Genomic DNA, 13,992 nt, shown 5'->3' on the forward strand with positions numbered 1-13,992 from the left:
ACTCACGCTAATTTACCCAGCTTCAGTTAAATAGAGTTGCTGTCAATTTTAATTTTCAAGTGACAGTGTAAAGTTTGACTCAGTAGTTGAGTTGAGGGTACTTTTAGTCACGTCTTAAGATGGCTCTTTAAGACAGCTGCTGACCTAATTTGTTGCTTCACTGTAGCTGTGTGCCATTGCAAAACATTGAGTACTGGTCTTTAAAATTTTAACGTAGGCACATAAGTAAAAGTTAACAATATGCAGAAAGAAAATAAGCTCTCAAAAATCTTGCTTCCAGTTTCTTTCTTGTTAAGAGCATTGATATAAATCACCATCAGTTTGATTGGAAAAAACCTACACTAACTTGAATGCTAGAATGAAGACCAATGAGGTGACTTGAATAGTGCCAGTTAGCTTTTGCAAAGCTCAGGAACATGCATAAAAAAGCTAAATAAAACCAAGTATTTTCTGAAAAGGTGAATATGGAAAATACTCCCTTCTGTTTTGTATGGTTTAATACTCAAGCTGAAACCAGAATTCATAGAATCCTCATGAATGTATGCTACTTTTTATCTACCCGGATGGCTCCTTTAATTTGTTCTCTGATCCCCCAGTCACTAAACCACAGAAGTGCAGAAATGTGCTGTTTTCTTGAATTACTGATTTTTTTTTTTTCCCCCCTCAATCTGACAGAGGATTTAGCCAGAATATTTGGATTCAGTCCTCTCTATCAAGAATGTAACTGGAGTATTTACTTACTGATGGTTAGCCTTCTCAAGCTTAGGTATAGAGAAAGCCCTGGTGTTTTATAAGGCAGAAGGTCCATGTAACTGTTATGTGTATGCTTACTGTCTTTAAGATTTAACCTGTTCAGTAGAGGCTTATGGTATATAATGAACAAAATATTTAAATATTTTGGATTTTAATCCAGGCAGAAAACCTGGAGTTAAATGATTCTTGCACTGTCTTGTATTGGACTTCCTTAAAGGTTGAACCTTTTGGTGACCGCTAGGACACAGAGTACATCAAGTAACTAAGACTATGTGAATAGACTGTGAATGTGTGTGTATTAGACATTTAACACAGCTTGTATATGTATATTACCCAGATCTAATATGTGTATTTAAGTATTTTATTAGGTTTTTGAGTTTGCTACTTGTAATATGTTTTTTAACAAAGTCATTATTGTGGATAGAAGCTTAATCTAAGAACATACAAAGATTCCACTTTTATTTCAGGCTTGCCCCAACAATGGCAGAAATGCTAACTCTGTGCCACAATTTGTATGTAGTCCAGATGTAGAAAAACTTGTGCCCATCAGAGTTTAGGCTTTCTAACATAGTAGCAGAAGGTCAGAATTGCAGGGAGAAGACAACTATATTCTTAAAGCTCTAGTCTCTCTCTTTGCCTACTCAGGATTTTTAGTTATTACTGTTGCATGTTTTGTATAAGTGAAAAGGGGTTATTGGTGAACTTCGGAACACCTGCAGATTGTTGATGGATTTGGTTTCTTACAAGTGAACAGTTATTGGATAAAGCAGGTAATTTTACCCCAGCCACCTTAAACTTGATACCGTTAAATGGCAAACAGGGTACACTGCAAAACGTGGCAGATATCTATGGAGGCAGGCCCATTTCTGCAAGAGGAAGGAAATCCAGAAACAAGGAGGAAGAGGTATGCTTGCAGCATGTTTGCCACTTTGTTCATCACACAAATAGCACTATTTTGACCTTGACTGTGCCTAGTTTCCCTGCATGGTTCATCTGTGTAACAAAATAAAAAGACTTTATAAATTCCTAGGAAATAATTTATTGTATAAAGTTCTAGAGCTTCTGTGTGTTTTTCTTTGGGTTTTTTTAAATAATCAAAATAACAGTTGTCAACAGCATTCTGCCTCAGAGAGGTTCTTGAATGTGTGTATATGTAGATATGACTGTTTATCTGTTGTGATAAATATAACCGTTTCTAGCCTTCAGTCACATAAAATGTAATGATAGCTTGATACTGGGAAACATATGTTCCAGTTTTCTTTACTTTCATTAGATGAACAATCTGGAGATCGGTAAATGTTAATATGGTGATGGTAATAGTGTGGGGGTGTTTTTCACCCATCTTATTTTGTTGTGGAATCTTATGTATTTTAAGTTAACCACACTGGTGACAGTTTCAGTATAACTGAAACTTATTTCCTTTCTTTGCCTTAGGAATATTTGGCAAGATTAAGACAGATCCGGCTACAAAACTTTAATGAACGTCAACAGATTAGAGCAAAACTTCGTGGAGAGAAGGTTTGTTTGAAAAATAATCTTAAATACTTAAGGAAGTTGTCTGTGGGATGTTTTCTTTTATCCCTGCAGAAAAACTTCTCTCATGGGCAGTTTTATATGTAGACATATTTTTGACATTTAATTCTGTTCCACAGTTAGTGTACTTCCATCTCTTCTTCCAGAATATGCAAAATCTGTTTGTTATTTCAGTGCCAGGGGTGCAGCTTCAGTGCCTGTAAACTAACAGTGATTTGAAAACAAGACAACATAAGGTTATATGTGAATTTGACATGTAAATTTCTCATCAAGCACTAGCGTGTTTATATTTATTTGCTTTTAGTTATAGGAATTTCTCCAGAATTCACATTTTGACAATGCTCACACAGAATAGGTATGAAGCGATTCTTTTCATACATTCTGTAGGTGCATATTAAAGTTAGAAATTCCTGGCATGAGCTCAATTTAATCAATACATTTTTTTTCAAACATCACTTTTCCAAAATTTGTTCGTAATACAGCAAAAACAAAATAATATGTTCATAAACTGTCTTCAGAATGAACAATTCTTAAGGTGTCAAATGAATAATCCAAGGCAGCCTTGGAAGCAATGCATTTACTTAAAAAAGTTTAATTTGACACCAGTCTGTGTAGTAGATATGGTCTGGAGTTTGTTTTCATCTTTTCATTAACCTACTGTGTGATCTTTTACTCCTGTCTGTTCTTCCCCTTCCTGTCCATTTTTCTTAATAGAGTGTTTGCATTTCCTCAAGTGATTACCTGCTTATGTATTTGTGATTTAAAACTAGACAAAAGTTCCTGCCCTGCCTCACACCCCCACTTGTAAGCACCCGTATTAAGTGCTTTCACGCATCTTACATATAGTACCACTCAGTTTCTTTGGACCACCATTTCGGCTAAATGGAATTCTTTCTGTATTGCTGTAGGTTTTGGAGGTGTTTTTAACGCTAAAAGATACTGGTTTTTTCCTGTATTAGTGATTTCTTCTGAAGTTTTTTCTTTATTTTCTTTAACCTTGATTGCATCTCACTGATAAGATGCGAGAGCCAAATTCAATCCCTTGATTGAGGTGCAAAACTTCTTTAGTGCATTGAATGAATGAAAACCCATGCCCCCTTTACATCTAAAATGAGTGATCCAGAGCAAGTTATGTATGTTTCTACCCGAGGAGACTACGCAAACTTTGTAAGATGTTTTAGTGACTAAGTCTGGCATGGGACTGACATGGGCTGTTCTCTTAAGGAACATGATGAAAATCAAGGTCTTGCGAGTCTATGAAGTTACCGTACAGGCTGGTCAGTGAAGTTTATCACTAGTGCTGACTCGCATAAAATGCTAAGATGATGCACCATAAGCATATGCTATCTTAATTGCATATTAAGTGAAATTGCTAATTTCACTCATAACTGTTTCCTCTGCTGTGTTGGACAAGCTTCAAAACTGCTGCGGTGGGAGTAGCCATCTCTATACAAAATCTCACTGTGTCTCCTGAGTACCCGTAGAATACTGAAGGCAGTGCTAAGATGTTACCAGTGTAGAGCCATTGCTGTACTGTACTGTTTCTTCCAGTTTTTTCACTGAGCAGCTGCAATACTTTCTCTCAAGATTAGGAGCACCCACACTCTGCCTGCAGTATGGTTAACTGCAGAAGTAAAGGTACTCTCCAGAAACCTTTTCTTGAGGCCAAGGCTACTTGTGCTAGTGAAGTGAAACAAAAGTACTGTTCCTGTGACCATGACATTAATTCCCTGTATGGGTTATTACGCATATCGGGAACCTGACTTCCTTTCCCAGTGGCTGTATGGTACCTGGGTTAGCGCTGTATGTCCCAGAAGGTATGCCACCTGCAAAGGAACAGAGAATAGATCAGTATCTTTCCAGGAAGTAGGCCTAAACTACTTTTCAGAATTCAGAGACCAGGTTTGAGAGGTTTTGTTTTTTGATGACCTGCAGATTCGGACTTTAGCATGGAGGTTCACTTCTAGAGGAACACCATCTCAGACCAAATCTTGTCATAGATATGTTTATTTCCGTATGTTAATTAAAAATTTTATATCTATCGCTACTGTATAGTATCCTATTTTATGTACAATAGATTAATATATGTATTTGTTCCTTTGCCTGTGAAAACTGCCGAATTATTTTTCTTCAGTTTTTCTCTCTCCAGTGTTCTTTCCAGTCATTTTTTTTTTCTGTTAGCTGACTACAGCCAAGGTGGGCATGACCTCATTTCCTTTATTTTCACTTTAAAATTTACCTAAAATTCTTGCTTGTGTTTTTCCACATTATTTCTAATAACACTCTTTTTCTTATATTGCAAGAAGCCTACTAAATAGGGCTTCTAAATAATTTATTTTAAATAAAAGGTTTGCACTAGTTGGGCATGAACAATAAAAGGCTTCTGTAAGAACTTTTTTTGCAAAGCTCTGTGAGGGTGTCCTGTAAATAGGAATATGCAAAGGCCATGGAAAGAAGTAAGAGAGATTGAAAACGGACATTTCAGAGATAGACCTTATATATTCTTACTCGTTACCATTTCCCCCCTCACCGATTCCACCTCCCTTGGAGCACATACAGTGGAAAAAACTGGAATTCCAGAGCATCAAACCGTTCTTGTATACCTTACCCGCAGAGCATGCAACGGTGATGAGGGGTGGCAGGTGAAAGCCCAGCATCAGTAGGTCACTTCCCTTGCAGTAATAGGTGTCTTACTCTCTTCCTGCCTTGTAAAAGCTTCATATGTTTTAAAACAAAACAAAAAAAACAACCCACACAACCAATCAAATAAACAAAAAACCTCACAAATCAAAGATGAAGTTCTGTCCAAGTAGACATAACATTTGAGTGAGGAGTTACCTGGTGAAATTATGACCCATGTTAGTCATACAATCAGTCTAAACGATCCAAGTAGTCACTTATATCAGCTGATGAATACATGAATTAATGATAATTCTTTGAGGACTCTCACTTCACAGAATGAAGCTGCCAGTTCTGATGGACAAGAATCGAGTGAGGAAGCAGAACTGAAACGCAAAAGGATAGAAGCACAGAAGGTAGCTGTGGGGAGGGAGGAGATGGAACTTAGTGTTTTCAGATTTGTTTCATATCTCATGAAGTTTCTTACATTTCATTTTGTTATCAGTAGTTTGTTCATACATCCGCTACAAGGGGTTTTTATTTTAACTGTATTGAGGTAACAACTCTGTTCAACTGTTTTATCTCAGAAATTATAAAATATGTATATGGATTTTTCCCATGCCTGCTCTTGAGATTTTTCTCTAGGTTAGCTTTAGTCCTAAAGGCAATTTGTTATAATTAAAATAGCATTTTGATACCAAAAGGGGAAGGAAGATGTACCTTAAATAATAACTTTACTCTAGTTAAAAGAATAAAGGAAGGCAAAACTCCTTACCTGTGCTGATATGGGCTACATGTAGATTGGAAGATAGTCCATATCAATACATTTAAAGAAGTGTACTGTGAAGAAGTACATTTAAAGCCAATATGTTTTACAGACATCTAATGTTTGATTGGAACTTTATTCCCTGCAGTGTACTTATATCAATAACTCTCTCTGCCATACGATACATAGCAAGTATTACTCTGTCTATTCTATGATTATTTTTTCCCCGTCATCTGCAAAGAGCAATGTAAACACAAGCTAACCTTATGCCTAACCTTAAAACTAGAGGTGAAACAGCAACTGAAGCTTTTTGTGTTTATATTGAGTAAGTTTGTAAAGTTCAAACTGAAGATTTAATATTAATGCATTTGGCTTCAAAAATAATTTTAAGTAGAGATTCTAATTTTACATTACTTTGTTTAAGATTACTGTGTACACTAAAAATATAATCATGCAAATCAAGAACTGTAATTAAATTTTGAGGTGTTGCCATTATTTTTGGCATAGAAGATCATTTATTATACTTGTGTGGTGATTTTGATTGTCAGCAGAGTCCTCCCTTCACAGTCTAAACAGTAATAAGTGAGGGAAAGGAAGATGAAGTAATCCAAGAATGTTTCTTTTTAAAATGTTCCATGCAAAGGGGTGCTAATGCTTTTTATGATTTTAAGTTGGTCTTTTTTTACTTGTTTACTATAGGCCCAAGCAAATGCTCGAGCTGCAGTTCTGAAAGAACAGTTAGAGCGAAAGAGAAAGGAAGCATATGAAAGAGAGAAAAGAGCCTGGGAAGAACATGTAAGAAAATAAACCTGTTAACACACAGTCAAAGTATGTAGTGCCATATCTTCGTATAACTAAAATCCTATACTGTGATTTTTCAAGCTTAGATAATTCGTTTGTTTTCTGAAACTGAGGAGGGCATCTGTCAGAATTGCTTCATTAGAAGCCTAATCTTAGGTATACTTGAATGAAGAATTTGGTTCGAGAATTTAGGAACATCAAACCTAAGAATCATTAGGATCACCTTCAGTATTTTATTAATGATCTGTAACTTACCAAAGTGTACTTAATCTTCTTTTGCTTCTGTGTGCTGTGGAGTAATAAGTCCGACTAGTAATATATAGCTACAAAAAGCAGGTTGTTGTGAAGCTGATAAACTGGAAATAGTTCATATGTGCAGTTGGCATTTGTCTTCTGTATGAAAATGTATGGCATTATTGTCCTTTTCTAAGGTTTACAAGAGGCTATTTGATAGTACTGTCTTTAATGTGCAAAGTCTTGAAGTTAATTTGTTGATTTAAATTTTTTTTACTGAATCTATACAGCTGATAGCAAAAGGGGTAAAGAACCCTAATGTGCCTTTTCATGTGGGAGCTACAGAGCACAGTCCTGTGCATGGTCTACAAGAGCTTGGAGCAGCTCTTCCTAAGCCACAAGTTCCAGTGAAGCCTGATACACCGGTCATCTCCATGACTTCTGCTTTGAAGGAAGTGGGTGTGGTAGGTACTTTTGCTAAGAGGGTAAAATTAATGGGAAACAAAGATACTGATTTGAAAAAGAATTTTTAGATGAAAATGTGGATTAGATAGAAGAAAATTAAGGATACTTGTTGCTTCTAATTAGGGAAAGTATTTAAAAAGAAATCAAAACTTGGAAGCTGTTGAAATACATCTGTACACTGAAACTCAATTTCAGTCAGTTTTGAACAAAATGGCTTATGATGAACCCTAGGCTGCAATTTCAATTTTGATCAAGGCAGTAATGATTAGTGGAAGAAAACATCAAATAACCAGCATTTTCATCAGCCTCTTGAAGAGGGGAGTTTAGGAGTTTGTAACCTGGTCGAAGTAAGAAAATAAAAGTTTAATAATAGGACAATTTTATGTTAATTCTTGTTTTCAGTGAGTTCGACAGTATGTGCTGAGTATAACAGAGAATATAAAGTTTAAGAGACTTGATTTTGGTAGTGTTGTCTCTTGTTGTCTAAAACAGTATTAGAGGCTTCCTACTTTCTATTTTCTGTGATCTTGGGTCCTGATATTGTAAATGCTTACACGTTTACCTCTACTACCACCATTTGATTTCAGTAACAATTGTGAAACTGAATAAATTGTTGTACAATTTGAGTTTTTAACACAATATGTATTAATTTGAATGTTAACTTCTGTGGTTTTACCTAAGATATTTCTAGATTTCAGTGTTGTGTGGGATTATATACTGTATACAACCCTGAAGGCTATGGCTATGGGAGTATAGTGAGACTCAGTGCTAAATAGTGTATATAAAATGTAATACACTGAAAGATGTCAGTTAATAGCTGTAAAAATAAACAAATTGTGTTTTGACAAATGCTTAAATCATTAGCACATTTTTTCCACGTGGATAGTTTTACAGTAATGCAAGATGGGGACTATAACTGACTAAAAATTGGCACACGGAGCAATTGACGAAGACAAGCCTTGTACACAAAGATCAGTTCTACATTTTTTGCCTTCCATTTTTAGTTTGACTACTTTAGATATCACTAAAGTTGTCTCTTCTCCCTTCTGCTTTTCTTTACAGGTACTCCTTGACTCTGTCCTTGCCACTGTTTTTTTGTTCTCTAGAGTTACTAATCTCTAGCATTGGAATTTGGTGGTATTTTGCTGTAGAGGTCATATCTAGTTTTATCTTTACATGTTTTGTGCTCTGAACTTTCACTTGTCTGCTTAAACTGAGTCTGATTCATTTGCTCACCACTTTCAGATAGTGAATGGTTCAAAGACAGAAGCTGCCCTTGAAATTCTGTCTTTGGGAAGTCCCATAAAAACAGAAGTATCATGCATTCTGTTTCAGTCTATCTGCAGTTGTCAATGAAAAAATTTGAGGTGATTTTTCACTATTACATCCATTAATATTCTCAAGATTATTTCTTCTGAGATATTCTTCTGCATTGTTTTTCATGCTTCCTGGACTTAAAGGATGAAAATGTAACTGCTATCCAGGAAGCTGAGGAGGAAATTAAAAAGCCAGATTTTGCAATGCAAGTATGTCAAATTGTAGTCAGTTCCATTTAGTTTTCTTTTCCTTTTACGAAAGGTACTATTATAAGTGGTATATGTTGGCCCTTATTTCAGAATAAACGAGAAATACTGAGAAGATTAAATCAAAATCTTAAAGCTCAAGAAGATGAGAAAGGAAAAAAGGAGTGTAAAAATATCTCTGAATCAGCTGGGTCTGAAGATGGTAAGGAACAAGAAGAAGGTGACCATCCACTTCTAGGAGATCGCAAAAAATGGGAATCTGGGGCATCTGAGTTGGTAGTTCCTCTAGCTCAGTTATCAATGGAAGATTCTCTCTCGGGAACAGACCGTAAGTACTTATTTTTTTGTCACCATGATATTAGTAAATCAGTTTACTGTGTGTAGGGTCTATTCTTATAAAGCAAGTACTCTTTATTATTATCATCTTGTTATCAGTTGCATGTCATCTGCTTCTAAAAAACAGGTGGTTATGTATTCCTTTCGATAAGGAATAAGGCACAGACGGACTAATTAAATGGCCTGCAGGAGATTAAACAAATAATATCCTAATTTCAACAAATAGTTACCTAATTAAATGCATGATTGCTTTCTTTGTAAGTGGCTTTTAAACAGGCACTAATGTAACAGAAAGAATAAAAAGCACTTAAGATATATGCAAGTTTCTATTTAACTTCAAAATGCTTTTATGTTATCAGTAGAACAATAAAAACTGAGGGTTTTCTCAATTTTTATCTGTTACTTTTATTGTGCACTTCTTAGCTCTTTTGTTTTTTTTAAATCAAGCCTGTCTTGAAGTTTTCTATCTGCCTTCTCTGGTCTCTTGGGTGGAAAACCTTTTTCCTGATTTCAGTGTATCTTATTAAGGGTCCATTTCACATTGTAGAAATAAATAATCATTGAGAATGTGACGGACTTACAGAATCACAGAATCATTAAGGTTGGAAAAGACCTCTAAGATCATCAAGTCCAACCGTTGACCCAACACCACCATGCCCACTAAACCATGTTCCGAAGCACCACATCCACATGTTTTTTGAACACTTCCAGTGATGGTGACTCCACCACCTCCTTGGGCAGCCTGTTCCAATGCCTGACCACTCTTTCAGTACAGAAAGTTTTCCTAATATCCAGTCTTACTTCGTAACATAGTAGTTTTGCATGGCTAGGATGTTAGAAGATCAAGAAACAACTTCTTTTGCACTATTCTTTGTTGCTTTATGTCCTGTTTTCCTTGGAGGGCGAAATAACAGAAACAAATGTCAAAGGACAGCAGGACAAGAGACTTTCTAGTTTCCCATTTCAGCTAAAGTTAAGACCATCTCATGCCAGTTTTAAACATTTCTCGCACTGTTTTCTTTTGGAGTGCCTGAATTGCTGAACAGATCTCCTCCTGCTGTTAAGTTGCAGGTGTTAACTGGCATTGAATAACTCCTGTAATTAAATGGAATTGGCAGCGGAAAAAACTCTAGACTTTTGAGCACAGTCTTTAGGCTGTCTGACTTGGGGTGAGGTGTCATGAGTTCTGGCTTAATAGTTTTTAGTTTTGTGGAAGTTTTTTGTTTGTTTATTGTATAGAAAGTGAATAAAAGTTTCTAATTTCTAAAAGTTTCTATATTTGTGATTGTGTCCCAAAAGGTCAAACTCTGGGGGAAGTAATTAGGCTGGATATTGGTGAACACCACAGGAAAGTCTGGGGCAAAAGCCCTACTGATTCAGTCCTGAAGATCCTAGGAGAAGCAGAGTTGCAGCTGCAAACTGACTTACTCGAGGAGCTAGATGTAATAAACGGTAAGCACAGCTGGTAATTATCTACACTGCAAGTGTAGAAAGTGCCAGATTGCCAGTTTGTCTATTGAGAACAATTTTGAAGTCATAAAAGCGTATTCTGTGCTCACTTTTGCTTTCCACTTCTGAGTGTTGCCTCAGTTCTAAATGTTCTAAATGTCAGCACAAGCTGATGCTGGAAGACACCAAAATATTTCAAGTTCAGTGAAGTGGTAAGAAATTAAGAAGGATGTGTTTGAAAGAGAAGGATCTTCATTTTATTGAAAAGTCTTGGACTTCGCTTATTGATAGAAACAAGTCTGTTTTTTAAAGTGGATGTGTGGTGGGCAGACCCTGGCTGGATGCCAGGTGTCCACCAAAGTCACTCTACCACTCCTCTCCTCAGCTGGACAGGGGAGAGAAAACAAAACGAAAGGCTTGTGGGTCAAGATAAGGACAGGGAGAGGTCACTCACCAATTACCATCGTGGGCAAAACAGACTCAACTTGGGGAAATTAGTTTAATTTATTACCAATCAAATCAGAATAGGATAATGAGAACTAAAATCTTAAAACACCTTCCCCCCACCCTCCCTTCTTTTCCCAGGCTTAACTTCAGTCCTGAATTCTCTACCTCCTCCCTTTGAGCAGCACAGGGGGATGGGGAATGGGGGTTGTGGTCAGTTCATCACACGTTGTCTCTGCTGCTCCTTCCTCCTCAGGAGGAGGACTCCTCACACTCTTCCCCTGCTCCAGCATGGGGTCCGTCCCACAGGAGACAGTCCTCCATGAACTTCTCCAACATGAGTCCTTCCCATAGGCTGCAGTTCTTCATGAACTGCTCCAGCCTGGGTCCCTTCCATGGGGTGCCGTCCTTCAGGAACGGACTGTTCCAGCCTGGGGTCCCTTGTGGGGCCACAGGTCCTGCCAGCAAATCTGCTCCAGCGTGGGCTTCCCACGGGATCCCTCCTTTGGGCATCCATCTGCTCCGGTGTGGGGTCCTCCCTGGGCTGCAGGTGAAGATCTGCTCCAGTGTGGAGCTCCATGGCTGCAGGGGGACAGCCGGCCTCACCATGGGCTTCCCCAGGGGCTGCCGCGGAACCTCTACTCTGGCACACGGAGCCCCTCCTGCCCCTCCTTCTGCTCTGACCTGAGGGTCTGCAGGGCTGTTCCTCTCACATGTTCTCTCTCCTCTCTCCAGTTGCACGGTGTTTTTTCCCTCCCTTCTTAACTCTGTTCTCCTAGAGGCGCTGCCACTGTCACTGATGGGCTTGGCCTTGGCTAGCAGCGGGTCTGTCTTGGAGCCGGCTGGCATTGGCTCTGTCAGACACAGAGGAAGCTTCTAGCAGCTTCTCAGGGAAGCCATCCCTGCAGCCCTCGCGCTACCAAAACCTTGCCACACAAATCCAGTACAGGATATCATCAACTGAATTTTGTATTAGATAGGTCCTATAACCTTGTTAGCATGTGACTTACCATATGAGTGGACTTTTTTTTCTGGTCAAATTAAAATTTTAATAATTCTAGCTTCCCTTTTCATAATAGTTGTAATAAAATCATGCAAACTTTACTTTTCTGTTTTCCTTTAAAGAAACAGAAATTCTCAACTTACCTTGCAGTTGTACTGTAGTTTATTATCAAACTGTGTCAAAGCACTGTTTAAATAATAGAGTAATTTTGCATTAGGTACTGCAGAACTTCTTGAAGGAGATCATCAGTCCTTGATCATAAAAGAGGACAAGGAAGAGAAAGCTTTTGCTATGTCTGGAGCTCAGTCTTCAGTACCCGTTGATGTCACGGAGTCTGATATGACTATACCAGAAGAATCTCAAAGAGCTGGACCTACACAGGTGCAGAGTAAACCTATTATGCTGGATGGTAAGAGATTTCATTAGTAATTGTAATTACAATCTGTGTTCCAGTTCAGTGAGGGAAGTAATGATCCTGTATACTTTTCTATCTTCCCATAAGTAATGTGCAGTTTTCTATTAACACCTTTTAGGTAGGACCAAGGACTTTCTATGTCTGTGTTGTAATTTGATTCACTAATGTATTTTGTAAATTTCCAGAAACTTTTCTGTGTGCTTATAGAAAACTCTTTAGAATAGAAGTGGAATTCTAAAGTGCTTCAGATTTTTTGTTGTTGTTCTTGGGGTTTTTTTGTTTGTTTCTCCCCATACAGTTGCGCTGGAATCTTTTCCCCTGTAATGATACCAGCACCCTGCTGACTTCTGGGGGAATGCTACTGAGGTTTTTAGAAGACATAGTTCATTGGAGCTTTAAGATATTTTTCTTGTCTTGGAAACAAACTTTTAGCTCTGGGGTTACAAAACTTAAGTTGTTTCTGCAAAATACAGAAAAGTATTAAAGCTGAAGGATTTAAGTGTAATCTTAAGATGTATAGTCTCTCCTGACATCTTGTTTGGTTGGGATTCATTTTTAATGAGGTATGTGACTTCATTAATTTTTAGAACCTGATGATTTGGAAGCAGAGATGTTGGAAGAAACAGAAGATAAAAAGTGCCAGTGTAAGGAGAGTAAGGAATTTCCCATCACTGTTAATGAAGTGTGGATAAAAGAGAAAGAGGATAAGTAAGTACTCTCTTCTTCTTATCTCTCTCCAGTTCAAACAACTAGCTTTAACTCAGTAGTATTTAGATATATACATCAGTTAAAATGTTAAGCTTAGCTAAAGCTTCATTGTTTGTCTGCCGTGTTAGATTTGCTGCACTTGGTGACTTTTTCAGTTGACTAATGACTATTGTTACATGGTGTTTCCCCTGGATGTGGTATTTTTATAATAGGGCACAACTTGACAGAAGAAACGAGGCAGCTTCTGAGAAAGCAGTGCTTGACAAGGTGCAGCCGCAAAAGGAAGCTCCAGAAGGTCAGTCAAAGTCTCTTGTTTTGTTTATTGTAGCTGGCAGTGTGGCATACTTGAAACATCCCTTCTCACTTCTTCGCTAACCCCAAAAGAGCAGGTTTTCTGTTTTCCTTTTCTTTTTTAGTTCATACTTCTAAAAATCAAATTTCTGGTGGATTAGGAAGACAAATTGTGGGTGTTGTATTTGCCGCTTTAGAAGAAAACATGTAACAACAAAGCTGCACTTTGTATAGGTGAACAGGGCAATGGCCCACTCTAATACTTAAAAGTGAATGTCAAGTTTCTGAATGTTACAACCTTTCAAAAATGACTATTTAAAATGTTATGAAATCTGATATGAATTTACTTAATAGAAGTACTGCTTTGTTTATAGACATGTCAAATTAATATTGAGCTGCAGCTTGGATTAAAAAAAAGTTGTAAGCAACTGGTAATGATAATCTTTTATCTTTATTGCATAGAAGAATTGCTTGCTCTTGGAGGTCTTTGAAGTAACTTCAGAAGGCCTGCATATTTTACAGTAGAATAGAAAATATATCAGCAATACTGTCAAGTATCATTGGTGATACTAGTCCATCTATTTGTGGGTGGCTTAAGCAAACTAGTTTTTTTGTTGTGTCGGCCACCTGCAGGACAACCAAGGGATCAGGC

At 37.4% G+C, this 13,992-nt stretch overlaps 1 protein-coding gene across 1 annotated transcript in view; it reads left to right on the top strand.

The window, feature by feature from the left end:
* The window catches only part of NEK1 (NIMA-related kinase 1), a gene marked incomplete at its 3' end in the record, with an annotated part of 34,443 nt that extends 21,099 nt beyond the window's left edge, over positions 1-13,344 (top strand). The window contains exons 18-28 of the mRNA XM_010289374.1: positions 1,574-1,657; positions 2,188-2,271; positions 5,244-5,321; positions 6,371-6,466; positions 6,997-7,170; positions 8,632-8,697; positions 8,788-9,022; positions 10,330-10,482; positions 12,144-12,335; positions 12,929-13,049; positions 13,262-13,344. Coding sequence (XP_010287676.1) covers positions 1,574-1,657; positions 2,188-2,271; positions 5,244-5,321; positions 6,371-6,466; positions 6,997-7,170; positions 8,632-8,697; positions 8,788-9,022; positions 10,330-10,482; positions 12,144-12,335; positions 12,929-13,049; positions 13,262-13,344 — 1,366 coding nt within the window. The remainder of the gene's footprint in view (positions 1-1,573; positions 1,658-2,187; positions 2,272-5,243; positions 5,322-6,370; positions 6,467-6,996; positions 7,171-8,631; positions 8,698-8,787; positions 9,023-10,329; positions 10,483-12,143; positions 12,336-12,928; positions 13,050-13,261) is intronic.
* Between the last annotated feature and the right edge of the window lie 648 nt (positions 13,345-13,992).

The sequence above is a fragment of the Phaethon lepturus genome, unplaced genomic scaffold, assembly GCF_000687285.1.
Source record: "Phaethon lepturus isolate BGI_N335 unplaced genomic scaffold, ASM68728v1 scaffold746, whole genome shotgun sequence".
In the NCBI taxonomy this organism is placed as follows: domain Eukaryota; kingdom Metazoa; phylum Chordata; class Aves; order Phaethontiformes; family Phaethontidae; genus Phaethon; species Phaethon lepturus.